This window comes from Vulpes vulpes, chromosome 12 (assembly GCF_048418805.1).
Source record: "Vulpes vulpes isolate BD-2025 chromosome 12, VulVul3, whole genome shotgun sequence".
Classification (NCBI taxonomy): domain Eukaryota; kingdom Metazoa; phylum Chordata; class Mammalia; order Carnivora; family Canidae; genus Vulpes; species Vulpes vulpes.
In genome coordinates, this window is record NC_132791.1 from 88,447,838 (window position 1) to 88,473,798 (window position 25,961).

General features: G+C 41.3%; 1 protein-coding gene across 12 annotated transcripts; it reads left to right on the plus strand.

The window, feature by feature from the left end:
* Nucleotides 1–795: 795 nt before the first annotated feature.
* On the plus strand, nucleotides 796–24,542 carry TBC1D7 (TBC1 domain family member 7). 12 transcript variants are annotated; one of them, XM_072729115.1, is made up of 9 exons: nucleotides 796–959; nucleotides 2,744–2,863; nucleotides 3,755–3,872; nucleotides 4,459–4,539; nucleotides 7,615–7,802; nucleotides 13,657–13,794; nucleotides 21,199–21,344; nucleotides 22,862–22,991; nucleotides 24,004–24,542. In XM_072729115.1, the coding sequence occupies exons 4-9, from the start codon at nucleotides 4,506–4,508 to the stop codon at nucleotides 24,088–24,090; spliced, it is 723 nt and encodes a 240-aa protein (XP_072585216.1). In that variant the 5' UTR covers nucleotides 796–959; nucleotides 2,744–2,863; nucleotides 3,755–3,872; nucleotides 4,459–4,505; the 3' UTR covers nucleotides 24,091–24,542. The 12 variants fall into 12 exon arrangements, with proteins under 12 accessions (XP_072585216.1, XP_025855135.1, XP_025855139.1 ...); XM_072729113.1 differs by having other exon boundaries at nucleotides 805–997; XM_072729114.1 differs by having other exon boundaries at nucleotides 819–997; nucleotides 2,707–2,863.
* The last annotated feature ends 1,419 nt before the right edge of the window (nucleotides 24,543–25,961 follow it).

Genomic DNA, 25,961 nt, shown 5'->3' on the forward strand with positions numbered 1-25,961 from the left:
CACATGGCTGATGGAGGCTCGGACCACCCAGGTTGCCCCCCTCTAACTAGTCTCCCCACAGCTTCCCCAGATCAGCAGCCTCCAGCGAGGGGCCGCCTGAAGCATCCCCGCGCTCCCCCACCCTCCTGCCCCCCATCAACCACCTCCACTCCTCCGCCGCCTTGGAGAAAACTCAAGGGATGGTGACTCTGTTGCACAGCGAGCTGTGAATAAATTCCCTTTGCATTTTTAAAAATGATTTTATTTATTTATTCATGAGAGAGAGAGAGAGAGAGAGAGAGAGAGGGGCAGAGACACAGGAGGAGGGAGAAGCAGGCTCCATGCAGGGAGCCCCCTGGGGGACTCGATCCCGGGTCTCCGGGGTCACGCCCTGGGCTGAAGGCAGGCGCGGAGCCGCTGAGCCACTCAGGGATTCCCCCTTTGCATTTTTCATGCAGCTGGTCTTCACGTACCGAAAGAATTAAAAAGGAAATAAGCAACCAAAACAGGAGTCTGCCACCTGTCTGCGGGGCATCTTCCCAGGCTCCCAGGTGCCCTGCGGTGGGGACCTCCCCGCCGCCCCGCCCGGGAGGAGAGAGCATCCCAAGCACCGGCCGCCAGGACAGAGCGCACAAGGGGACAAGGTGGCCGCGAGATTCTCCGGGCCAGAGCGGGGGGGCGGGGGAGCTAGAGGATCGGTGCCCGGGGGCCGGCTGCCCGGCTGCGGCACGGAAGCCCGACCTCGGACGCCAGGTGCTCTGGGCGCGTGGAGCTTCTGCGCATGCTCTGGGCGGCTGCCACTCTCGGCGCCGCCCCGCCCAGGGCGCTGACGTCACGTCCGGCGACGGCGGCTGCGAGGCGCTGGCCTCCCGGGCGCGGGGGTCGCCGCGGGGCGCGTCCGTGTCGTCCGCGGCCCTCGGGTCGCCCGGCTGCCCCCGGACCGCTTAGTCCCGAGCCGGGTGTGGTTTCCTCTACCGGAGGTGAAGCGGAGTGGGGGGACCTGGGCCCTCGGACCAGGGTGTGTTTGCATCGGGGCCGGGGGCGCGTTTGCAGTATTTCCTCCAGCAGGACCCGCATCCCGCTGTAGTGCGACCCGAGGATGGCGGCTTGTTACTTGTTTTAAAGATTTTGTTTATTCATGAGAGACACAGGCAGAGGGAGAAGCAGGGTCCAGGCTCCATGCAGGGATGCCCGGCGCGGGATTCGATCCCAGGACCGCGGGGTCACGCCCTGGGCCGAAGGCGGCGCTAACCGCTGAGCCACCCGGGCTGCCCCGAGGATGGCGTTTCATCCGCCTGCAGCTGTTTGGATGCTGCTTTCAAATGAATCCCCCAACTCACGAGCGGCTTTAGTGCTTTGGAATTTTGTTTTTTCAAAAAAAACAAAAAAACAAAAACAAAAAAACACATTTGGGCCCCAGAGCTCAGAACCCTTGAGAATTTCTGATTCGTAAATGATCCCTCCTCTTCCTGGAATTGAAGGGACTGCGAGCATATCTTTTTTTTTTTTTTTTTTTTTAATTATATGCCTTTTTTTCTTTTTGATTTTTTTAAAAAAATATTTTATTTATTTGAGATAGAAAGAGGCAGAGACACAGGCAGAGGGAGAAGCAGGCTCCAGGCTCCATGCAGGGATGCCCGGCGCGGGATTCGATCCCAGGACCCCAGGGTCATGCCCTGAGCCGAAGGTGGCGCTAACCGCTGAACCACCCGGCCTGCCCTGAACATCTTTTCAATAAGGAAGACTGTGGCTGTCTGGAACACAACCATCCTCGGGTCACTGGAGGCGTCTCAGGATTTCTAAAACTTGGGGATTATACACATATGTATATATATATATATATATTTTTTTTTTTTTTGCATGGGTATTTTAAGTATTTGAGTTGGGCGTGCAGTACTTCCTGAAAAATACATTACATTCATTTTATGCTTAAAAGGCCAACCTAATTTGACCTTTTCCCGGTTGACTTGCCCTCAGTCTTAGGAACATTTATCGTGAAGGAACTTGAGGCCGCTGAATTGTCTTGAGTTCTGATGCCACATTTTAAGTTCGTTGTTCTGTTCCCAGCTTTGTGGCCTCACTTGTGAACAGGCTACACTCCTGCCCCTCTTCTGGTTTGCAGTTTGGTGCTGCTCCTCTCTGGTGGGTTCTGGGTTTGGGTAATTGCATTTGATAGGACTGTGTTTGAAGGGAAACTCAACGAGAAGCATGTGGCTTTTTACTTTGATAGCTTAGTTTTTCATTTTACAAAATCCCCATTTGACAATATGGCTAAGCAAAAGAAAGAAGATTTAAACCACCAGGAATCCTACCACTGAAAGATAATTAATTGCCAGTGCTTTAGAATAGAGTCCAGTTTTTTTTAAATGCATAATATTTGTAAAACGAAAATCCTGGTGGATACTGTTTGGTAACCCCTATCCAGTCCGTCTTCGAATTTTACTAATTTTTTTCTTTCAACCTGTGTGATGGCTAGGAACTCCGACAAGTGGTCCTCCTTAGTATCTGCACCTTGCAAAATCTATTTTAGTAGCTCAGAGGACTTTAGTTTTATGTCTCGGTTTTTGGCCAAGGAACACCGGTGAGGTGGTGTTAGCTGTTTAAAAAGAGATATTTAACGTTGAGTCCTGTGCGAGGGCAGCCAGCTTATTTTAGTATATCAAATTCATGGCGAAGTCACAGAAAATCATTGGAGACGTTCCTAATCCTTTACTCTTTGTTTTTAAGCTCTTTCCCCCTTCCTGTTCTTTCTCTTCCCTCCAAGAATGAAACATGACTGAGGACTCTCAGAGAAACTTCCGTTCCGTATATTATGAGAAAGTGGGGTTTCGTGGAGTTGAAGAAAAGAAATCACTGGAAATTCTCCTAAAAGATGACCGACTAGGTGAGTTTTATAAGCTCAGGGTTATCGCGTTTTAGTCGTCTCAGCTGTTCTGAAAAAAAAAAATGCTATCTTAAAAGACATTCAGCACTGTTTGTTACCTGCTGTATTTTTAGTGATAGGATGAAAGGTGAATGGTGTATTTTGACAGAAGTCATGGATTTTTCAGGTTTATATTTTGCTGAGACCGGGTCAGACGTCTTTGAGAGGACTTAAGTCAGTGATGCTTTTTTTCTCGTATTATACCTATATATTTCCTTTCCTCGGTTTTCAGAGGTGTTATTAGCTTCTGGGTAAATTCGCAACAACTCTTGGCCATGATTTTTCTTCTATGGAAATACCAAGACTACGTTATGTATTGACATTTTAGTTTCTTCATAGTAATAATAAGGTCTGTTCTGTTGACTAAAATAAACTGAATCATAGGTTAAAAAAAAGTAATATGTGTAGAATGCTTAAAAATTTTTTTTAAGGTTTTATTTATTCATTCATGAGAGACGCAGAGAGAGGCAAAGACATAGGCAGAGGGAGAAACAGGCTCCCTGTAGGGAGCCCGATGTAGGACTCGAACCCAGGATCACGCCCTGGACCAAAGGCAGATGCTCAAACCGCTGAGCTACCCAGGCATCCTGCTTTTAAAATTTCTAAACAATTTCCCACCTGATCTTTGATCCTCACTAGACAGTCTATGTTTTAAGTATGTCTGGAATTATTCTCATTTGACAAGTAGGGGGAGTTGAGGTCCGGGACAGTTGAGTATGGTTTATTGGAAAATGTGGGGACTTGAGGCCTGACAATGCCACTCAGTAGCTGTGCTAACTTCATCAAGTCATTTAACTTCTTAGAGCTTCAGTTTCTGCATTTTTTTTTTTTAATTTTGTTTATTTATGATAGGCACACAGTGAGAGAGAGAGAAGCAGAGACATAGGCAGAGGGAGAAGCAGGCTCCATGCACCGGGAGCCCGACGTGGGATTCGATCCCGGGTCTCCAGGATCGCGCCCCGGGCCAAAGGCAGGCGCCAAACCGCTGCGCCACCCAGGGATCCCTGCATTTTTTTTTTTTTTAAAGAGAAATCTTTTCTTTCTTTGAGAGAGCACACATGCATGGGTGCACACAGGCACATGAATGGGGAAGGAGGGGTAGAGGGAGATCTCCAGCAAGACTCCCCGCTAAGCGAGGAGCCATACTCGGGGTTCAGTCCCACCACCCTTAGATTACAACTTGAGCTGAAATTAAGAGTCAGATGCTCAATCAACTGAGCCACCCAGGTGCCCCAGTTTCTGCATCTTTAAAACAATAACAACCCCAAAAGCTTGAGGTATAGATTAAATGAAATAAATTCTATAAATAATAACTACTGCTAATGTAGGGAATGTAGTAATAGATGCTAAATATATCACCTACTCCGTGAAGCACTAATTGTTTTTAAATAGCTAGTTGGTGAAACACCTGGGCTAGAAATCAGACCTTGCCTTTCCTAGATTTACTGAGTAGAATTCCTCTGAAGAAATGTCTGTCATTTTTAAAGACTGAAATGCACTTTCATTTGATCAGCATGAAAAAGCTCCTAATTGCTGTTTTCTTTCTCTTCCTCTAGATATTGAGAAACTTTGTACTTTTAGTCAGAGGTTCCCTCTCCCATCCATGTACCGTGCACTGGTATGGAAGGTGCTTCTAGGTATGTGACCCAACAGTAGGAAGATTTATCTTCAAAAGTGTTGAATGACGGGATATTTGTCATCTTATCAGAAAAAAGAGCATTTTTTTTTTAGGCCCTTTACTGCATATTAGGTCTGGTTTTAGGAGACTGGATTACTGTGGACTGTGAGAGCATTTAAGAAGGTGACTTTAGTAGCAGTGCATTAAATAGGACTCCAAGAATGTCAGTTTAGTAATAATAGAAGAGAAAGTAATGTGTGTTCCTGAAACTAGGTGTGGGAAGAGCATCGAATTGGAGAAAGAACTGGCCTAGGCTTTACCGTCACCTGGGTAACTGTGAGGAAGACCCTGCTAGGCCTCAATTTTTGCACCTGTAAAGTGAGCTTATTTAGCCACATTAACTCGTGGGTCGTAGCCCTCAATTTGTTATTTCTGTGATTCCCAGCTGCAAAGGTCTAACTTCCTAATGAGTGCTATCAGAGTCAGAAAGAAATTGAAGTTTTTACCTCCTAGAAGCACAAATGGATAGATTTCAGTGATGAGTGGCTGAAGGAAAGGACAAATGAACCTGCTCAGTTTCTGTGGAGGAAAAGTGACTGACAGCATTCCTTTTGAGCCAAGGATTTTTTTCTGTTACTGCTCAGCCTGCTGTTGCATATAACATCCATCCATTAACCATCTAACTTTTCTTTCTTTAAAAAAAAAAAAAAATGAGAGTAATCCTAGACTTCTCTTGTGAAGTAGGTATTAACATCCCATTTTTACAAATGGGGTCAAAGGCCACAAGGCTAAATAACTTGCCTAAGGCCTTCCAGTCTGTAAGTGGCAGAGCTGGGATTTGATCTCAGGTTGGCAGAGCCCATCCGAAGGTAGAATAGACAGCAGACCTCATTTTCTTTCCAGAATGTACTGGATTTACAGAACTTGAGAAACCTGCCATCCTAAGTCTGATTATGTAATGTGGAGGCAGCGAGGGGATACAACCCATACTGGAAAGTACTGTGTGATGCCTTTGGGTGTTGTGCGTCCTGGCACATCTTTATGTACTTGTATTTCTGGTGGGCCACTGTACAGTTTATGTCTTGAGAGCGAGTATCAACTATTTTAGTTTTTCCCTGAGCATTTTTTCTTAAATCTTGGTGTTTCCGGTGGCCATCAAAATAAATGCCTTTCAGGGATGCCTTTTAGGTGGTAATGTCAATACCATCTGTTTTGGCTGGGAAATGCTACGTGTCTTATTAATAATACCAGTGGATTAGTGGGAGATGCCCAGTTGCAGTTTGTGACACTTCTTTAGAATACTGGATCTCTGTTGTTTTATAGCAAAGAGCGATCCTTAATCAAATGGACAGTTAACTCTTATACTAGCTTAGTATGTGCTATATGCTTCCTAGGTACTTTATATATGTTAATTTTTTAATCATTACAACAGCTGTATGAGATAGGTATTATTAGTCTCATTTTTATGATGGAGCAGCTAAGGTATAGGGACACTGAATAAGTTGCTGACCATCATCTAGCCAGTTAATTGTAGAGCCGGATAGCAAACCTTATGAACTTATGACATGAACTTTGACTCCATGTCCCTATACAGTCTTGTTAAATCTAATGAGGCTAGAATAAATACAGTTTCTATTTTAAGATTTTATTTATTTATTTTAGAGAACGAGCTAGCACTGGGGGAGGGACAAAGAGAATGAATCCCAAGCAGACTCTGCACTGAGCTTGGGAGTTTGATCTGGGGCTTGATTCCAGGACCCCGAGATCATAACTTGAGCCGAAATCAAGAGTCGGATGCTCAACCAACTGAGCCACCCAGGTGTCCCTAAGATGTTTTTCTTTATAGCAGAATTTAGAACCTAGAAAATTCAATGTCAACATTTTGCAAATCTGTTTGACCCTTGGTACTCTTTTTCTCATGCAGGTTTTTGGGGCTAGTGTTGTATGAAGGACATTTGGTGAGATGCTTAACCATCCCATTTCTCACCTCTGCCTGCTGAGGAAACAAGTTCCCAGAGAGACATTTGTGAGAATTCTGGGGTTATCAGACATGCTGAAAGCCTGTCCAGTGCTCTTTCCACTCTGCTTTTTTCCATGCCATTTGTTTGTAAAAAAAAAAAAAAAAAAAAAAAAGATACGGTTTTTGCTCCAAAGCCTCACAGGTAGACGTGTTTGATTGGGTTGATGAGCACAAATAGTATCAGAATGTAATATAAGGTGGCCTCATCAGCCACAGATTCTGTATTCCTGAAGCTAGGTTACTTTGTGAGCAAGTTTGCTTGTTGGGGAAGAGAAGGCTTTGAGGAGTTGTGAGTGGCTCTGAGATGAGGGGCCTGTACTGTTAGCTCGAGCAGCCATAACGAGATACCATGGACTGGGGGGCTTAAACAACAGTATATTCTCACGCTTCTGGAGGCTGAGAAGTTCAGGATTGAGGTGCTGGTTGGTTTGGCTCTTGGTGCTTTAGGCCTCCCTTCTTGGCTTGTAGATGGCCACCTTCCATTCTGTCCGCACATGGCAGAGAGAGAAACCACAGACTCTGGTATGTCTTCCTTTTCTTAGAAGGGCAATAGCTCTGTTCACCCACCCTTACAGCCACATTTAACCTTAGTCACTCCTGATCAGCTCTATCTCTAGTTACAGGCACACTGGGGTTGGGGCTTTAGTATATGAATCTGGGGGGTGGGGAACAATTCAGTCTGTAGCAGGGGCCAAGTGCAGAAACTGGAGATTGGTCTGTAGGAGCTGAGGGTGGCCCCAGGCCAACAACCAAAAATTAAATCATTATGATAATTGAGGTAGCTATTGTCTTGACTTTAGGTGGCACACTTGTTCAAGGGCTTTATGATGCCATTTCAATTTCTCTTAAATTTCAGTGATGCAATTGGCATCAAATATTGATAGTTCACTTAAAATTTAATATTTTATAAAGAGAATTTGTAAAACAAAATCTGTACGGTAACTAAATATCTGTGTGATTGCAGTCTAATCATGACAGGACAGCTCTCACTTGATTTCTCTGTAATAGAGGAGGGCTTTGGGTCTGTGTCTCAGTATTTTGCACATTCTTTTCCCCGCATCGGTCTCTGTATAGGGATCCTGCCTCCACACCATGAATCCCATGCCCAGGTGATGATGTATCGCAAGGAGCAGTACTGCGATGTGCTTCATGCCCTGCACGTTGTTCGCTTTGTAAGCGATGCCACGCCTCAGGTTGAAGTCTATCTCCGCATGTATCAGCTGGAGTCTGGAAAGTTGCCTCGAAGTCCCTCCTTTCCACTGGTTAGTGCTGCTTTTCTTTGACACTTGTCTCAACTCTAGTCTGTCCTATCCTGCTGACCTTTTGACTGCAGTATTTTGTCTTCGAAACTTTCAGTGACTCTCTGTGGAATAAAAGCAACACATATTTCCCTGGCACTCCTGGTCCTGCATATTCTGACTTAATCTAATTTTTATTTTTTATTTTTTTATTTTTTTTTAATTTTTATTTATTTATGATAGAGAGAGAGAGAGGCAGAGACACAGGCAGAGGGAGAAGCAGGCTCCATGCAGGGAGCCAGACGTGGGACTCAATCTCGGAACCCTGGGATCACGCCCTGGGCTGAAGGCGGTTCTAAATTGCTGAGCCACCCAGGCGTACCTGTCTAATTTTTATAAAATTTTTTAAATTTTATTTTGAAATGATGGCAAGCTTTTGCAAGAACATTACCAAGAATTCCCATATGCTCTTTACCCAGGTTCCCCAGGCATTGACATTTTGCCATGTTTCTTTGTCCTTTTTTTCCTTTGCATGTATACATATTTTTTCCTAAACCATTTGAAAATAAGATGCAGGGGAGCCCAGGTGGCTCAGTGTTGTAGCACCTCCTTCAGTCCAGGGCGTGATCCTGGAGACCTGGGATCAAGTCCCAGGTCAAGCTCCCTGCATGGAGCCTGCTTCTCCCTCTGTCTGTGTCTCTGCCTCTCTCTCTGTCTCTGTCTCTCATGAAAAAATAAAAAAAAAACTTAAATAAATAAAAAGAATCTTATCTTAAAAAAAAAAAAAAAAACAAAAAACAAGGAAACATCAAATGGACCCAAACTGAGAAACACTCTACTGTCCAAAACTCTTCAGATGTGTCAAGATCATCAAAGACAGACTAACGAATATCCAAATGAAAGCAGAGTAAGAAGATGTGGCAATGAATGCCACCTATGAGCCCATGCTGGATCCCAAACCAGGAAAAGGACAGCAGAATCTCAGTATGGTCTATAGATTCATGATATTTTATCACTGATAATTTTCTGAGTTTGATAATTATACTACAGTTACAGATGAAACATCTGATGATGCTAGGTAAAAGTACATGGGAACACTATACTATGTCTTCCAACTTTTCTATGTCTAAAATGATTTTTTAATGAAGAGTTAAAACATTTAAAAATTTTTTAAATCACCAACAAATGATAAAACTACTGGCTGAAAGTTTCATAAGAAAGTCTGATAAGTTCTGAACCAAACTTATTGTTTATGATAAAGGGCATTACTGGGGCAATTGCCAAATGTGAATGGAGTCTGAAGATTCAATGTTAATACTGTATCAATGTAGACTTCTTGGTTTCAATGCTTGTACCATGGTTACCCAGGGAAATGTTATTCTCTTTAGGAAGTCTATATTGAAGGAATCTGAAGTAATGGAATATAATGTTAAAATTTTTTAAAAAGATTTTATTTATTTATTGCATATTTATTTATTTATTTATGCACATTGCATATTTATTTATTGCATATTTATTTATTGCATCCCCATGCAGGGAGCCTGACATGGGACTCGATCCCAGGTCTCCAGGATCCCGCCTTGGGCTGAAGGCAGCGCTAAACCACTGAGCCACCCAGGCTGCCCTGATGTTTCCTTGTGACTAAAATTTGATTATGTGCTTTTGTCAGGAATGCCACAGAAGTATTATACTTATTACTATTGCTGCTAACTTTGATCACTTGGTTAAGGTGGCATCTGCCCGGTTTCTTCAGTCTAAGGTTACTATTTTTCCTCTTGTAATTAATAAATAATTTGTGAGGAGATGCTTTGAGATTATGTAAATATCCATCCACATGTAATGATTCCTGCCTGAAATAATTTTTACTCTGCTGATTGTCAAATGGTCATTTTCTGTTTCATTCCCTCTGCAATTATTAGTTGGCATTCTTTTATAAGTAAGGGGTTTCCTTTCTCATTTATTTATATCAGTATGAATTTATGGATTCCTCTTTTATTCAGTGGCCTATAACTCATTAATATGATTATTTATTTCATGTTCAGCTTGTCTCAGGCCAGTGGGAGACCCTTCAAATTGACTGCTGTGTCTTTATTGACAAGCCCCCATCATTGAGCATTTCCTTACCTTCCGGCACAAAAAGATATTCCAAGCCCATCTTGTATTTTTTCTACCCCACTCCTAAAATCAGCCATGTCCCTTTTGAATAAAGGGTGGTATTTAGAAACCAAGAATAGGGCACTAGACGTGCTTGTTGTTTCTGGTGTGTTGTTGCTTCTCGGTCCTGTCTGTAGGCAGAGCTAGGAAATAAGTACACATTCTATTAGTATACAGAATCATGTGCACACACACGTGTATGTTTATATGTCTTTTGACCTCTGAATATTAAAAACCCTCATTTCACACCTCTGATTCCAGTACCAATACCTCTGATTCCAGTCCAGGCCTGTGAGTTCTTCTTACCTTCACCCTTCTGTGTTTGCAGCTTCCTTGTCTGAGAGTTGCAAATATATAAAGGCTCCTATTCTCCTTAGTATGGTTACTGCTTTGCTCATTCCTCTCATTGTAACCCATACTGCCAACTACCTTTTGACCCTGGCCTGCTGGTGCAATAGGTCACCTCCTTGACCTTGACCTAAGGCCTCAGCCCAGCAGGCCCCAACCTGTTTTTAAACTTCCATTTGACAAACCCGTACCCTAGTTACTTGGACTGCTTATTGTTTGTAAAGGGAAAAGAAGGGAAGAGGGAAAGTTCAGGTAAAGGAATGATTATAGCTCTTGGGCTTTGGCTATTTTAATGCAATTCAAAGTTCATTTTAGGCATTTTAACTTTTTTTGTGTGAGGCTAAAACAGTGATAGCTCAAATCAGGATTTGCCTGCAAGCTGTGGTATTCTGTAAACCTTATTATTATTTTTTTATTTATTAGAGCACAAGTGAGGTTGAGGGAGAGGGAGAAGCAGACTCTCTGCTGAGCAGGGAGACCAATGTGGTGCTCAATCCCAGGACCCAGGGATCACCACTGGAGCCAAAGGCAGATGCTTAACTGAGTCACCCAGGCACCCCAAAACTTATTTTTTTTATTGCAGTTTGCAATCTACCTGTATAGCACTTTGAGTTTTCACTTGTTCTTTCTTTTTGAAGTTAATGATGTGGCTCCCATGGACAGACCTGAGGTTGTCCATTCATGTTAAGTTTATAAAGAGAGAATGGCTCTGAAAATAATTGGAAGTCTTGACAGACTTCTTTAAATTTTCCTGATCTCTGGCAGAGCAAAGTTGGTAGTACTGTGCAAGTTCTTAAATTATATATTAAATTAGGTTATCTATTAGTTCAAGAAATCTAAATGATAGTTTATGGTTTTCACCTCATTCCTGCTTAGCATGTCTCAACACTTTGATGGCACATCACTGTAGTCTTGGGCAGATGTGCCATCAAAGTGTTGGTTTTGGCTCTGCCTCCCACATCTCCCCGGTCATCAAGACCCACTCAGCCTCATTAGTATTGCTATCTAGTAGAGTGTGTGACAGCGCTCCACACTGGGCTGGGAACATAGTCAAGGACATTGGTCTTCTTCCCTGCCTCTCAGACTGTCTTGGAGCCAGTGAGATGCCATGTTCAGGAGCACTCAGTACAGTGCCCAGTATGGGATGGGTGTCCAAGAAAGGAGGTGTCTTTCCCTTCCTTCTCTCTTTTCCTCTGACACATTAATTAATATTTAGAGAAAATTATTTTCTGTGATTCTGTTTTTTTTTTTTAAGATTTTATTTATTTATTCATGAGAGACACAGACTGAGAGAGAGAGAGAGAGGCAGAGACATAAGGCAGAGGGAGAAACAGACTCCATGCAGGAAGCCCGATGTGGGACTTGATCCCAGAACTCCGGGATCATGACCTGAGCCAAAGGCAGGTCAACCGCTCAACTGCTGAGCTACCTAGGCATCCCTACTCTTTTCTTAAATAAACTTTTTTAAGTTAACACATAGTGTATTATTGGTTTCAGGGATAGAATTCAGTGATTCCTCAGTTGCATAACATCCAGTGCTCATTATATCACATGCCCTCCTTAATGCCCATTACCCAGTTACCCCATCCTTCCACCCACCTCACCTCCAGCAACCCTCAGTTTTCTGTTGTGATTCTGTTACTCTTGACATTTTATAGAATATTAAGAGGTTGAAAGGAGGCCTAAAATGAAATGCTTTTTTTTAAAAAAAAAAAAAAAAAAGATTTTATTTATTTATTTATGAGAGACACACACAGAGAGGCAGAGAGAGACACAGGCAGAGGGAGAAGCAGGCTCCATGCAGGGAGCCTGATGTGGGACTTGATCCCAGGACTCCAAGATCATGCCCTGGGCAGAAGGCAGACATTATACTGCTGAACCACCCAGGGATCCCCGAAATGCTTTTATTAAAATAGGAATTTTGATTTAACTTGGGGCTCTTAAGGGGAGTAGAGAGATACTTTTTAGTTTCTTTTTAACACTGAAGTCTTTTGGCTGTTAAATCCTAGATGAAAACTTTTTTTTTTAAGAGAGCAAGAGCATATGCACGTGTGCATGAGCTGGGGGAAAGGCAGAGAGAGAGAGAGAGAGAATAAATCCCAACCAGCCTCCACACCTGATGTGGGGCTCAATCCCATGACCCTGAGATTGTGACCTTAGCTGACATCAAGAGATCAAGAGTTGGGGGCTTAATTGAGCCACAGGCACCGCTGAAGATGTAATTTTGTATAAGATATGGTGTTTGAAAACAAAATCGATTTTCAAGTAGATTCTAGTTCTTATAAGATTACTTTGTTGAAATTTACTTGAGGGTTTCCATTCATATTCTGAGTATTGACACAGGGTTTGAGAAATGCCATTCTTCTGATTGCTGAAATTCTGATTCTAAGGACATTTTAACTTATTAGGTGCTTAAGGGTGCTTAGAACAAAATTCTTTTTTTTATTATTTTTTATTTATTTATTTTTTTATTGGAGTTCAATTTGCCAACATATAGCATAACACCTAGTGCTCATCCGCCCCCTCAGTGCCTGTCACCCAGTCACCCCCACCCCCTGCCCACCTCCCTTTCTACCACCCCTTGTTCGTTTCCCAGAGTTAGGAGTCTCTCATGTTCTGTCTCCTTTTCTGATATTTCCCACTCATTTTTTCTCCTTTCCCCTTTATTCCCTTTCACTATTTTTTATATTCCCCAAATGAATGAGACCATATAATGTTTGTCCTTCTCCAATTGACTTATTTCACTCAGCATAATACCCTCCAGTTCCATCCACGTCGAAGCAAATGGGTGTTTGTCGTTTCTAATGGCTGAGTAATATTCCATTGTATACATAGACCACATCTTCTTTATCCATTCATCTTTCGATGGACACCGAGGCTCCTCTCTAAAGGAATATATGAATAAATACTTTGAAATAAAGAAAATGCTTTATTAGTTCTTTTGGAGTCATTGAACTTTTTGCAAATCACTGTCTTAACAAATGTTTCCAATTGTGGTGTTTATCACATATTTTTCAAAGAAATTCTCTTCTAGCCCTGGGAATATTTTTGGGTGTAGAGAGTCAGGACCTTGCTTATGATTTATGTTTTCTCTGGTGACCTGAAATGGTAGAGAGTGGAAAAACCTCTGCATGCTCAGCCTGAAACATGGATAGTCGTCAGCATCACTAATCCAAATAGGTTTCTCTGGTTACCCATTCTTATCTCCGCCTTGGTCTTCTCTTTAGTGGTAGACTGTGTGCTTTTTGGTTCCACTTTGATTAAGACAGCCTCTTCAGAAGTTAGGGGGTAAGGATTCATTTTTATGAAAGAAATATGTATTCCTCTATTCTGCTGGCTCCCTCTCTTTACTGGAGATTTGTTATTGATCTTTCAGGAGCCAGAAGATGAAGTATTTCTTGCCATAGCCAAAGCCGTGGAAGAAATGGTAGAGGATAGTGTCGACTGTTACTGGATCATCCGATGCTTTGTGAACCAACTAAACAATAAGTACCGGGAGTCTTTACCTCAGCTGGTAAGGAATGCCTTTTGGCTGTTGGTGAGTCAGGGTGAGCAGTGATACTGGGGAACTACCCTTACTTCCTGGTGCTGTTACAATTATGAGTGGACCCTCTATAGGAAGAGCCAAAGATGTTTTCCATAAAAGATCAGATAGTAAATATTTTCAGGTTGATGGGCCAGATGGTCTCTATGTCTCTGTGTGTCTCTTGCAAACACTCAGCTCTGCTGTTGTTGCACAGAAGCGGCCACTGACAATGCATAAAAGAATGGTTGTGGGTGGATTTAGCCTCCTGCAGGCCATAGATTGCAAACCCCTGCTCTTTTGTATTCCTTATCTGGTCTAGAATCTACTGGCTTTATCTAGAATTACTTCTCTGTATTAGTTAAGGTTTAAATTTGGCTGCATATAATGGAAAGCCCAAATATCCTTGAAGCTTTATTTTTCTCTCTCATGTAACCAGAAGTCTAGAGGTAAGGCAGTCCAGAGCTGGAGCCACAGTGCCATGATATCTTCAGGGACCCAGGCTCCTGTCCTTGCAGTCCAGCAGTCTTAGGTGTGGTCCTTCCTCTCTTGCTCAGGATGGATGCTGAGAGACCACGGTGACATCCGTGTCCTAGGCAGGTAGGAGGGGAAGTACAAGGACAAAAGTGAAGGAGGAGGAGGGACAGTCAGTCAAGTCCCTTGGACAGACTTTCCTTCTGCATATCTGTTGGTGGCAAGACCATGACACCTGGCTACCTCTGTCTGCCACAGAGGCTGGGAAATGTGGTTTTGTTTTTGTTTTTATAAAGCCAGGCATATTGTGATCTGTTAAAATGGAATTCTGTTAGTGAAGAGGGAATGGTGAATGGATGTAAGTAGGCTGGCTGCTGCGCTCTGACTCAGGAGTCCAGACAATAGCATGGCACCTGCTTACTCAGCATAAGCCAGTGGTTCTTTGCCATTCTATTTTTCAAATGTTTTTCTTAATTTCTCTCATTTATAAAAATGAATGTCTTTCTTCTTAAATCATTGAGTTGTGTCATTTGAGAGTCTATTGAAAGCAGTAACTGAAGATAGTGGTTGCAGGGCCTGAGGAGGGGTGCTGATCAAAGTTGATTAAGCCCTGAGGATCACTGTGCTAACTGCAGTCATCAGAACCGTTGGCAAGACCCTTTAGCTTTGTTGAGCACTGTTCCTAGAGTGTTTTATAGATTTCAATTATGTAAAATTTGATTTTAAGAATTTTAAAATTTAATCCACTTAGTTAATTTCAATAAAAATAAGCATGGCAATGGAAACATAATGTTAGTTGCCTAATTAGATCAAGAGGTCCAAATTATACCATGATTTCATTAGCTTTTCTTTTTTTTTTTTTTTTTTTTTTTTTTTTTTTTTTAATTTTTTTTTTTTTATTTATTTATGATAGTCACAGAGAGAGAGAGAGAGAGGCAGAGACACAGGCAGAGGGAGAAGCAGGCTCCGTGCACCGGGAGCCCGATGTGGGACTCGATCCCGGGTCTCCAGGATCGCGCCCTGGGCCAAAGGCAGGCGCCAAACCGCTGCGCCACCCAGGGATCCCCTCATTAGCTTTTCTTATTTAGTATTGAAGCCAATCCAGTAGCATTTTGCTAGTTTACATTTAAAGAATTCTTTATTTTTAATGACACAAGTAATGAGTACATTCTTGAAGTATTCTGATGAATCCAGTGTTCCCATAGATCTGTATCTCCTCATACCCCACCTTCTAAGTAAATATTGTCATTAGCTGGGTGTATATCCTAGACTGTTTTATGTACATGAGGATGGATGGAATCCATTCACACACACATACATATATATGCACATACGCACATATAATGATTATATTTTATAATGTAACTTAAAAAACATAAATATTATGTTCATATAACTCTACAATTTTTTTTTTTTAAACTTAATGTCTTGGAACACTTTCCAAGTCAGTGCAGATCAGTAGTGTTCAGCCCTGACTTCCTATTAGAACCACCTGGGAGCTTCTAAAAAATTACCAGTGCTTTTCCTCTCCCAAAACCCAGTAAGTCAGAATCTCTGGGGGGTGTGTGGGTTCCAGAATTCTATTTTTTAAAAAGCTTCAGGTGTTTCTGAAGTATGGCTAGGATTGAGAGCCACTCATTTAGAACCACTTTTTTTTTTCTCTTAAAAATGTGTTCATAGTATTTCCTGTTAAGAATTTTGCCATATTTTAATATAATAGGTCCATGTTGACAGTCAGCATGTTCTTCTATGTTAGCTTTTCTATATATGTGTTTCTGTAGAGCGGGTACCTATGAGGGGATTGCCTGGTTGAAAGAGTGCTGTATTTAAATTTTTTGTTTTTTTTTTTAAAAGATTTTACTTATTTGAGAGCACACACAAGTGGCGGGGGTGGGGGGGGGGGTAGCTGGGGATAGAGAGAGAGAGAGAGAGAGAGAGAATATCAGACTCCTTGTTGAACAGGGAGCCCGACATTGGGCTTGATTCCAGGACCCTGAGATCATGAAGTGAGCCAAAGGCAGACACTCAACTGACTGAGCCACCCAAGTACCCCGTATTTAATTTTTTAATTGCCAGATTGCTCACCCAGAAGGCATACCAATTTTGCTTTCCCCAACAGATAAGATTTTCTGTTTTCCACTCCATTGCCAATACTTGATAGTATCAGTCTCTTAAATTTTTGTTAATCTGATAGTGAAAATGGTATCTCATTTTAATTTACATATCCTCATTTTCTGATGAAGCTGAGCAATTTTGCCTATGCTTAGTCTTTTGTATTTGTCCACCTCTCTCTTTTGCATCTTTCTTTTTTATTTGTAAAAGTCATTGATATACTCTGGATAATTATCCTGCATTACATATGTTAACAATCTTTTCTCCCTGTGTGTCATAGAGAGATTTTTAAAGTTTTGATGCAACTGGATCTGTCAGTATTTTGCTTTTTGTATTTTACGTAGGGAATCCTTCCTAACTCCAGGATTAAAAAACAGGTTTTTAAAAAACTTTCCTCTAACTTTTAAAAATATTTAAAAATTTTATTTATTTAATATAAAAAAATTTTTTTTACAGAGAGCATGTGCATGAGCTCTCATGCACAAGCAAGCCAGAGTCAGGGTGCAGTTGGACAGGCAGAGGAAGAGAGAGTATATCTTAAGCAGACCTCATGCCTAGTAGAGCTTGATCCCACAACCCTGAGATCATGACCTGAGCTGAGATCAAGAGTTGAATGTTTAACCAACTGAGCTACTCAGGTGTCCCTATATTGAAACATTTTAAAATTTAGTCCTTTAATTTGTGAGGGATTTGTGTTTGTAATTGGTACTGACACAGATTTGACCTTGTTTCTTTAACTGCAGTAAACCTTCAGTCAGCTGCCTCCTCTTCCTCTTTCTGTTTGACAGTTATTGAGTTCCTGCTTCATGCCAGGCAATTTACTATGTTAATGAAAACTTAATTTTAACACACTTCTCTGTTTTTATAGATGAGGAAATTGAAGCACAGAGCAGTTAAGTAACTTGCCCAAGGTCACACAGTTAGTAAGCCGAACTACCTACCGCTTACACTATCAATTCATTCTTTTCTTTAGAGATTTGAAATGACACCTTTATCATATACTAGATTTCCATATATATTAGCATCTCTTTTTGGGCTTTTTTCCCCATCAAGCTATTTGTCTATTCCTGGACTAATACCATATGACTTATTTAACATACCTTCCTCATATGTTTTGGTAGCTGCTAAAGAAAATTCCTTCATATTGTTGTATTGTTCTGTTTCAGAAGTGCCTTGGCTCTGCTTGAACACTGGTTTCTGGTTTCTTTTTAGAAGTGAATTTTGAATCAGTGGTATACTAAATACCTCCCTTAAACCTTAATTTCTTCCTTTTCAAAAAGGAGGTTTAATATGTACGTCTTAGTACTCTGCACATAGTTTTAAATAGTTATGAAAATTTTTTTTAAAGTTCTTCAGTATGTGTAAGAAAAATTAAATTTCCTTTGTGTTGCTATTTGACTTACTGGCTTACTTGAACTTTTCTCTTTATTTAAGCTGTGTTTAGTCTCCCATAAAATTTTTATTACTGTGGTTAGTGGATCTCTTCTTCTTAGCTTCTTGTTAAAGTAATTTTTATAATCTTGTCTAGCATCTTCAAGATTTTGTGGTTTTACCAACTAAATTGGTTATCACAAAGCGTAGTTTGTTTTATCATTGTAGGAAAATGTACACTTAATGGGCAGCGATGGGTTTTTGGCATGACAAAAAGATGAGACACTATCTGATGGTGACACATTTATTATGTCATAATATTCTGATTGATAGGGTTATATCACAGCTGTTCCTCTGCTTACACGCTTTAGGAAATGTTGCCCTTTGATGAATCCTGCTTTTGGCAAGGAGAATAGAATCTAGCCTCAGTGTGTGACATGAATGGCCTTTGGTTAATTTTTTTTCAGAACAGACTGTCCTTAAGCCATCTCAGACTTAATTGTGTTCAGTCATTAAAGTAAGTGAGCTTTCTTTCATTGCCATTGCACTGCTTTTTAAAAGCCATCCTAAAGAGAGGTGTTTTTGTTTTTGTTTTTTAAATAAACACTGTTAGCAACCTCATCTTAAGTTCAATATAAATTCCTCTCAGACTGGTTAAGTCTGTCAGATTTTGCCTTCTCTTGTTCAGGTGTGTTTTATTTTCTTCATAAAGTAAAGAATTTGAGGGTCATGGAAATACTGGAAATAACCTAAAAGTTTAGCAGTAAAATATAATAACCTCATCTACCATTTGCTGTATACTAAAACTTTCAGGCAATGTAAATATTATCTCTTTCCACTAAAAAGAAAGTATATACGTATGTATTTATATTTACTATCTTTCTTAGGTTTAATAATAGCATCTATTTAATAGATTTAATAATATGATACGCATCTTTCTCTACCCTTCTGTTTTCACTTGATATATGCTAGAAATCATGCCTTAAGTTTTACAGTTGACCCTTGAATGGTGTTGAGGTTAGAGGCATCAAACCCCCACACAGTTCAAAATGATGTATTACTTTTGGCTCCCTAGAAACTTAACTACTGTAGCCTACTGTTGACTGGAAGCCTACCAAGAATATAAGCAGTCTGCTAACACATATTAAATATTTTGTATATTATATACTCTATTTTTATAATAAAGTTAGGTAAAAGAATATGTCATTAAAATCATAAGGAAGAAAAATACTTTTGTAGTACTGTACATGTATTTATTAAAAACACATTTATATATCAGTGGACCCACATAGTTCAAACTCATGTTGTTCAGGGGTCAACTGTATATAGAGACATTCCTTATTCCTTTTCACAGGTTCATACGACTCCCCTGTGTGTATATACTTTCATTTATTTGACTTGTCCTCTATTGGCCACTTAGGGTGTTTCCAGTCTTTTGTATTATACAGTGTTACAGATAAATACAGATACACCTACCTTTTCATTTTTATTTACCAGTATATTTGGGGGATGTGTTTCCTAGAAATCGGTCGACTAGATCAAAGGATAAAGGCCTATGTTATTTTGCTAGATATTTCCAAATTCTCCTTCATAGACCTCATCCTTATGACCAGTAGATGAGGATGCATTGCCCTACAGTCTCCTTTGCCAACGCGGTGTGTCATTTTCACCAGTCTGATAGGTGAGAGATGATACCTCCGTATATCTTCTTTTTTTGTTTTTAAGGGTGAATTTTTTTCATTAAGTTTTAAACTTTTAATTCCAGTAGAGTTAACATACAGTGTTATATTAGTTTCAGGTATACAATTTAATGATTCAACACTCAGTGCTCCTCCTGATAAGTGTAGCCTTAATCTCCATCACCTATTTCACCCATCCCCCGCAACTGCCCTCTGGTAAGCATCAGTTTGTTCTCTAAAGAGTCTGTTTCTTGGTTTGCCTCCCTTTTTCTCTCCTTCCTTCTATGTTCATCTATTTTGTTTCTTAAATTTCACATGAGTGAGATTATATGGTATTTGCCTTCCTCTGACTTATTTCACTGAGCATCATAACTTCTAGCTCCATGTTGCAAATGGCAATATTTCATTCTTTTTATACAGCTGAGTAATATCCCACTATATATATACATCACATCATTATCCATTCATAAATCGATGGACATTTGGGCTCTTTACATAGTTTGGCTGTTGTAGACAACGCTGCAGTAAACCTCAAGGTGCACGTATCTTTTTGAATGTGTTTTTATATTTTTTGGGTAAGTACTCAGTGTGATTACTAGAGATGATACTTCAGTGTAGTTTTGGGTTGTATTTTTTTTTTTTTTTTAATACTGATACGAGCTTGAGAGTTTGACCCCCAGGCATTACTCTTGGCTGGTGGATCATAAATATAGCAGCTTGTGCCAGGTGGATTTGACGGGTCTGGGAAATGGCTTTGTTAGCTCTCCCAGGCTCCTAGAGTTGGCTGATACTTACCCTTTTATGGGAGAGGCTTCCACATGGAATCCAGGTGCTTTGTTCCCTCCATGTTATTTCTCTGCCTCCCAAGAATTCTCCTGCATGTGGGGTACAGAGTGCCTCCTCTGGATGTCTCTGTTGTAGGGGTGTCTTTGGTGTGGTGCACAGTAACGCTTGGCCTGGGTGTGGGTGGTCAAGGACTGGTGGGCCCTTTTCACATCCAGCTCTTTTTTTGTCCCATTCTTCCTAATTCCCTCTCCCCACTTCGGTCCTACTCTTGTTTCTTTGGTCTTACTCTTTCCCCTTCTCCCCCTTTTTTTTTTTTTTAAGATTGATTTATTCATGAGAGACACATTCATGTCATGAGAGACATGAGAGAGATTTATTCATGAGAGATTTATTCATGAGAGAGAGAGGCAGAGACACAGGCAGAGGGAGAAGCAGATGCCTCACAGGGAGCTGGATGTGGGACTTGATCCCGGATCCTGGGATCATACCCTGAGCCCCTGAGTCAAAGGCAGACACTCAACTGCTGAGCCACTCAGGCATCCCTCCCCTTCTCCCCTTTTCCTGAATATTTCATCTACTGCTCCAGAATAGCCAGGAGTGCCATGGATCTTTCTTAGTTCCCCGGAACAATTAAATTTTGCTTTGGGGAAAAAAATAAATAAATAAATAAATTGTGCTTTGGACTCTTGCTTTTGGATGTGGAACCTTGTTAATGCTGTTAGGGGAACATTGGGGGAAGAGCTGTTTGGTTTTGCCCAGTAGTGCCCTGGAAAACCCCTTAGTCCTGTGTTGCTGGTTGCTGACTTGGGAACTTTGCGTCACCAGTGACTTGGATGAGTCTGGAGTTTTGTTTTCTGGCACTTACTTTGCGTTCAGCATGTACGTTTGATTCATCCTGTTCATCACAAGCTGTAAAATCGGGTAATGTTATGTCACAGGAAACAAGTAATCTCCCTTCCTGTTTAATCATTAGCCAAAGGCTTTTGAACAGTACTTGAATCTGGAAGATAGCCGTTTGCTGAGTCATCTGAAGACGTGTTCTGCGCTGTCCAGACTTCCTTACGATCTCTGGTTCAAGAGGTGCTTCGCAGGGTGCTTGCCTGAATCAAGTTTACAGAGGCAAGTATCTCTTTCAAAGATATCTGAAGGCTTGTAGCAGAGAAGGATCCTGGTTTTTCGTGTGATTATCCTTCAGAGTATGAATCTGCTTTAGGACAATACCATAATTTGAAGTTAACTCCTTGGCAGGCAACAGAGCAACACTTGATTCAGCTTATTATTTTTACAATTAGAAATGCTAGAATATTAGTAATGTTAACCTGATGTGAATACAACTTAATGGTAATGCTAGAGACATTAGAGTGTACAATTAGAAAACTTGAAGGCCCTCAGTATGTTAGATGCTGTACAATATTCACATCTAAAACCGTCTCCAGGCAGAGGTCTAAGCGTTTCTTTTCCAGAAATATGGTAGACCTTGATCTGGAGGAAATATTCCTGTTTCTTTGTTCCTCCTGACATCTTTAAAGTAGCTGAAGGTGGGCAGAGATCAGAGGCTCACATCCAACTTTTATTCATTTCAGACGTGTTGCTGGCATTTGAGAGTCCTGGCCCTGCCCACAAGACTGTATGAGGTAGTTGGGAGAAAAGGCAACATGCAGAGAACATCACAGGACAGTACATGACTAAGCACATAGAGTGTGAAACCAACTTTAAGAGGTATAGGAATTAGGGCAGCCCGGGTGGCTCAGCGGTTTAGTGCCGCCTTCAGTCCAGGGCATGATCCTGGAGACCCGGGATCGAGTCCCATGTCGGGCTCCCTGCATGGAGCCTGCTTCTCCTTCTGCCTGTGTCTCTGCCTCTCTCTGTGTGTGTGTGTGTGTGTCTCATGAATAAATAAATTAAAAATCTTAAATAAATAAATAAATAGGTATAGGAATTATGAGAATAGTTATTTTTAGAGTGGTTGCAAATCAATAACTAGCTCCTTAAGCTCTTTAAAAAAATTTTAATTTATTTATGAGAGAGCATGAGCAGAGGGTAGAGGAAGAAGAAGACTCCCCCTTGAGCAGGGAGCCCCATGCAGGGGGTCGATCCCAGGACCCTGAGATCATGACCTGACCCAAAGGCAGATGCTTAACTGACTGAGCCACCCAGGTGCCCCCTAGCTCCTTAAGCTTTTGGAGAATTTTTAGGAATTTCAACCACTGGAAAATGAAATTGCATTGATCTCATTTCATACACCACTTTTGTTATTCCTTAGTATTTAATAATAATTAGATTAACATTACCTACTATTAGTAAAATCCAAACTTTGGTTTAAGACTTTCCTTCCCTAAAATGTCAAGTTTCAGTCATTAGAGGACGGGTGCCTTGCAGATGCCTTGTAGAGCAAGTCCTTTTTAGTAATCACTCCTTTTCCCTTCCAATGTTGTATGTGAAATACATTTCAAATGGCTGATTTAGTTTGCTTTTGTTTTTTGATGATTACTTTGTTATAGCTTTTTTTCTGAAATTTATACTTAAAAGGAGTAATTTTGACTTAATTTTATAATTAGATGTTTAGCTAACCATAAATTTCAAACTCAAATGATCTTATATCTCTTGTTTTTTTTTTTTTTTTTTTTTTTTAATAGGGTTTGGGATAAAGTTGTAAGTGGATCCTGTAAGATCCTGGTTTTTGTAGCTGTGGAAATTTTATTAACCTTTAAAATAAAAGTAATGGCTCTGAACAATGCAGAGAAGATAACAAAGTTTCTGGAAAATGTAAGTGTGCTTTTTTAAAAATTTGATTTTGAATCTAGAAAGGAAGTCTGTTTAGCAAACCAGGTTTTCCTCCCACATTACATTATTTTCTCTGATACTTTTACCTTGTAAGAAACACTTTATCCCCTTGGAAAAATTTAGCAGAGAGTTGGTCTGTGGATTGTAGTTTGCATCCTCTTTGGGGGATGACGGTCTGAGCAGTGAGACTGTTATCATGAATGTGTGCATGCAGACCAGAGTCTTCTCTCCCTATGTGACCACCAGGAGGCTTGTTGAGAAAGGAGGGGAGATCTAATATCTGAGGTAGAGTGATCCTTTTCAGTGGAAAAAGGAAGCCTGATGTCATGAGGGACTCTAATAAGCCCTCTCATTGCTGTTCCTATCTCTGGCCGAATCCCAGTTGGGTTTGTTAATGCGCTTAAATACGTACATAGTGCACGTAGGAGAAGGTCTAAATGAATCTCTGTGTATCTCAGAATACCCTTAACTAGGCAAGAGATTTATGCCAGGATGAATTTCACTGGATCCAAAAATCTATTCTTTTTTTTAATTGGTCACTATTAACATTTGAATAGTGGCTCAGTAAATAGTGAGTACCCAGTGAACAATGTGATGAATAAATGAGTCATCAGCATTCTTTTAGTGGGGAACAGTGCCAGGGCCCACGCTAAGTACTTTTCATGGATTCTCCCACATAATCTTAAACAGCCTTAGGAAGAGGCTGTCATTTGCCCCATTTTAGAGATGGGATCTGAACTCAGGTAGCTTTGGGTAACCTGCCCAGGGGCACATGATGGGCAGGCCAGGCTTGAAACCCGGGCAGTCTGGCCAGAGCTCCTTACTGTGTCCTCCAGTGGCCCACTAAACAAAGATCTTGGCTGCAGCCTTTCATAGGATCACTTTCTGAAAAGTAGTGAAAACTCCAGGGGAAATTGCTGAGGCATGATGAATGAGGGAGACAATGAAGTTATAAACATGGCAATTTCACAAAGACTCGTTTGCTTGTCCACAGATTCCTCAGGACAGCTCGGACGCGATTGTGAGCAAGGCCATCGACTTGTGGCACAAGCACTGCGGGACCCCAGTGCACTCAGCCTGACCGCTCCTGATGTGCACGGCCTGCCAGGCCCAGTCACTAAACTTACCAAAAATAGGGTTCTTGCTTTTGTGCCCAAAGCATAATTTTTTCCGAGTAAGATTGGGTGGCATATCGTGGAGCAGCATCTTGTGGTTCACAGAAGTACAAAGTTCAACTCTGAATAGCATTGAAAAGGGTTATTCGAAAACACTTCCCCATTTTCAAAACAGTTCAGGCAGGGAAGGCGGGCGCTTTGATAGGCAGTGTATAACCAAGCCTGCCCCGTTCCTCTCTAATTAGCACCAAGCTCGTTACTTCCTAAGGCTATTTCTGGAATAAAGAACAACTTCCTTTTGTTGACAGCTCAGATTCGGCTTTCCTTGATGCAGTACTTGTTTAAATCTAAGCTGTCTGGTTTCTGAGGCTTTGTCTTGCCAAATAGGTTTCAATAAAAATCTTACATTTTCTCTGTGTCGGTTGGAGTGCAAGTTATTGAACAAAATGTGTCTAAATTTACCTACAGGGAGAGAGAGTACTTGTGGATATCTTGCCCAATTCATGCTTTTTCCTGATGGGTCGTTAAATGTTGGATGGGCTCTAGGAAGCACTGTGCCACTCAGAATTGGAATGGGAGAAGCGGCAGGCTAAGGTTAATAGCTGGGTTAATGCCCCCAGGCCACAAATGGTAACTGTTCATTGACAGTTGTAGGCTTTGAGACTGGTGATTGAGATGAGGCCCTTTGTTCAAGACTGGTTCAGCTGTCGGACTTGCAGGAACCTGAGTGGTGAGTTGGTTCCCTACACTACCCAGCCCCACTCTCAGAAGAGGAGGCGGGACCATGAAATTTTGCAGTTAGAATTTGGAGCATTCATTCCCTCCCTAACGTGTAAAATAACTTGAGAAGTCAGAGCGAACAGAGTCATTGAAACCAGCTGGTACTTCTGAATAGTAACATATCCCAAAGTATTTCATTTCTAAAACGCAAAAATACACCCAGAAGAAAACTTCTTAAAGCAAAATGCTATTGCCATTTCCTGCTTTACATTTACTTTCTAGCTGGTTGGAGATAGCAAACACCTAAGAAGGAACTCCTGCTCTAGTTGTCTGCTGTTTGGCGCTCCTGGGGGATGCGTAAAATTCACTGAGAAGTCAGAAAACAAAAATAAGTTTACTTCTATTTATGAGCCATGTCTTGTTAGTACAGCTTTTTACTAAAAAACAGATTAAAAAGTCAAGTGATAGTAAATCTCAACTCCAAGAGGAAACAAAGACTCAGCAACTTCTGAACAAGAGGATAGTTTCAAGGTATGTGTTCCTGCTTGCTTCTGAATTCTCAGAGAAGACTAGCGCACTATAGAGTGAGTGTGGGGGGGCAAGGGGGTCCCTGGAATTCTTGGGCAGGAGAAAGCTTAGGAGGCTGACACATGCCTCTTCACAACTTTGGGGGAAGGTCCAGATGAGCTGAAGGGAAGACTCGCTGTCCTACGAAGGGGTCAGAAGTGTTCTGCCAAATTCAGGTTGGTCAAAACCTTTCTGGTGAAGGGCTGGGAGGTGGGGATTTTCTTTTAAAGTGAGTCAAGGGAATCCCTGGGTGGCTCAGCGGTTTAGCATCTGCCTTTGGCCCATGGTGTGATCCTGGAGTCCTGGGATCAAGTCCCACGTTGGACTCCCTGCATGGAGCCTGCTTCTCCCTCTGCCTGTCTCTCTCTCTCTCTCTGTCTTTCATGAATAAATAAATAAAATCCTTAAAAAAAAAAAAAGTCTGATACCATCCAGAGTTTTCTTTCTTAGGCAACCAAAGGGCTCCATTTCAGCAGAAGGGGTTTTTTAAGGTCCCCTGTGAGGACAGTGGCAGTATGGGTGAGGGTCGAGTTATACTTTGATACCAGAA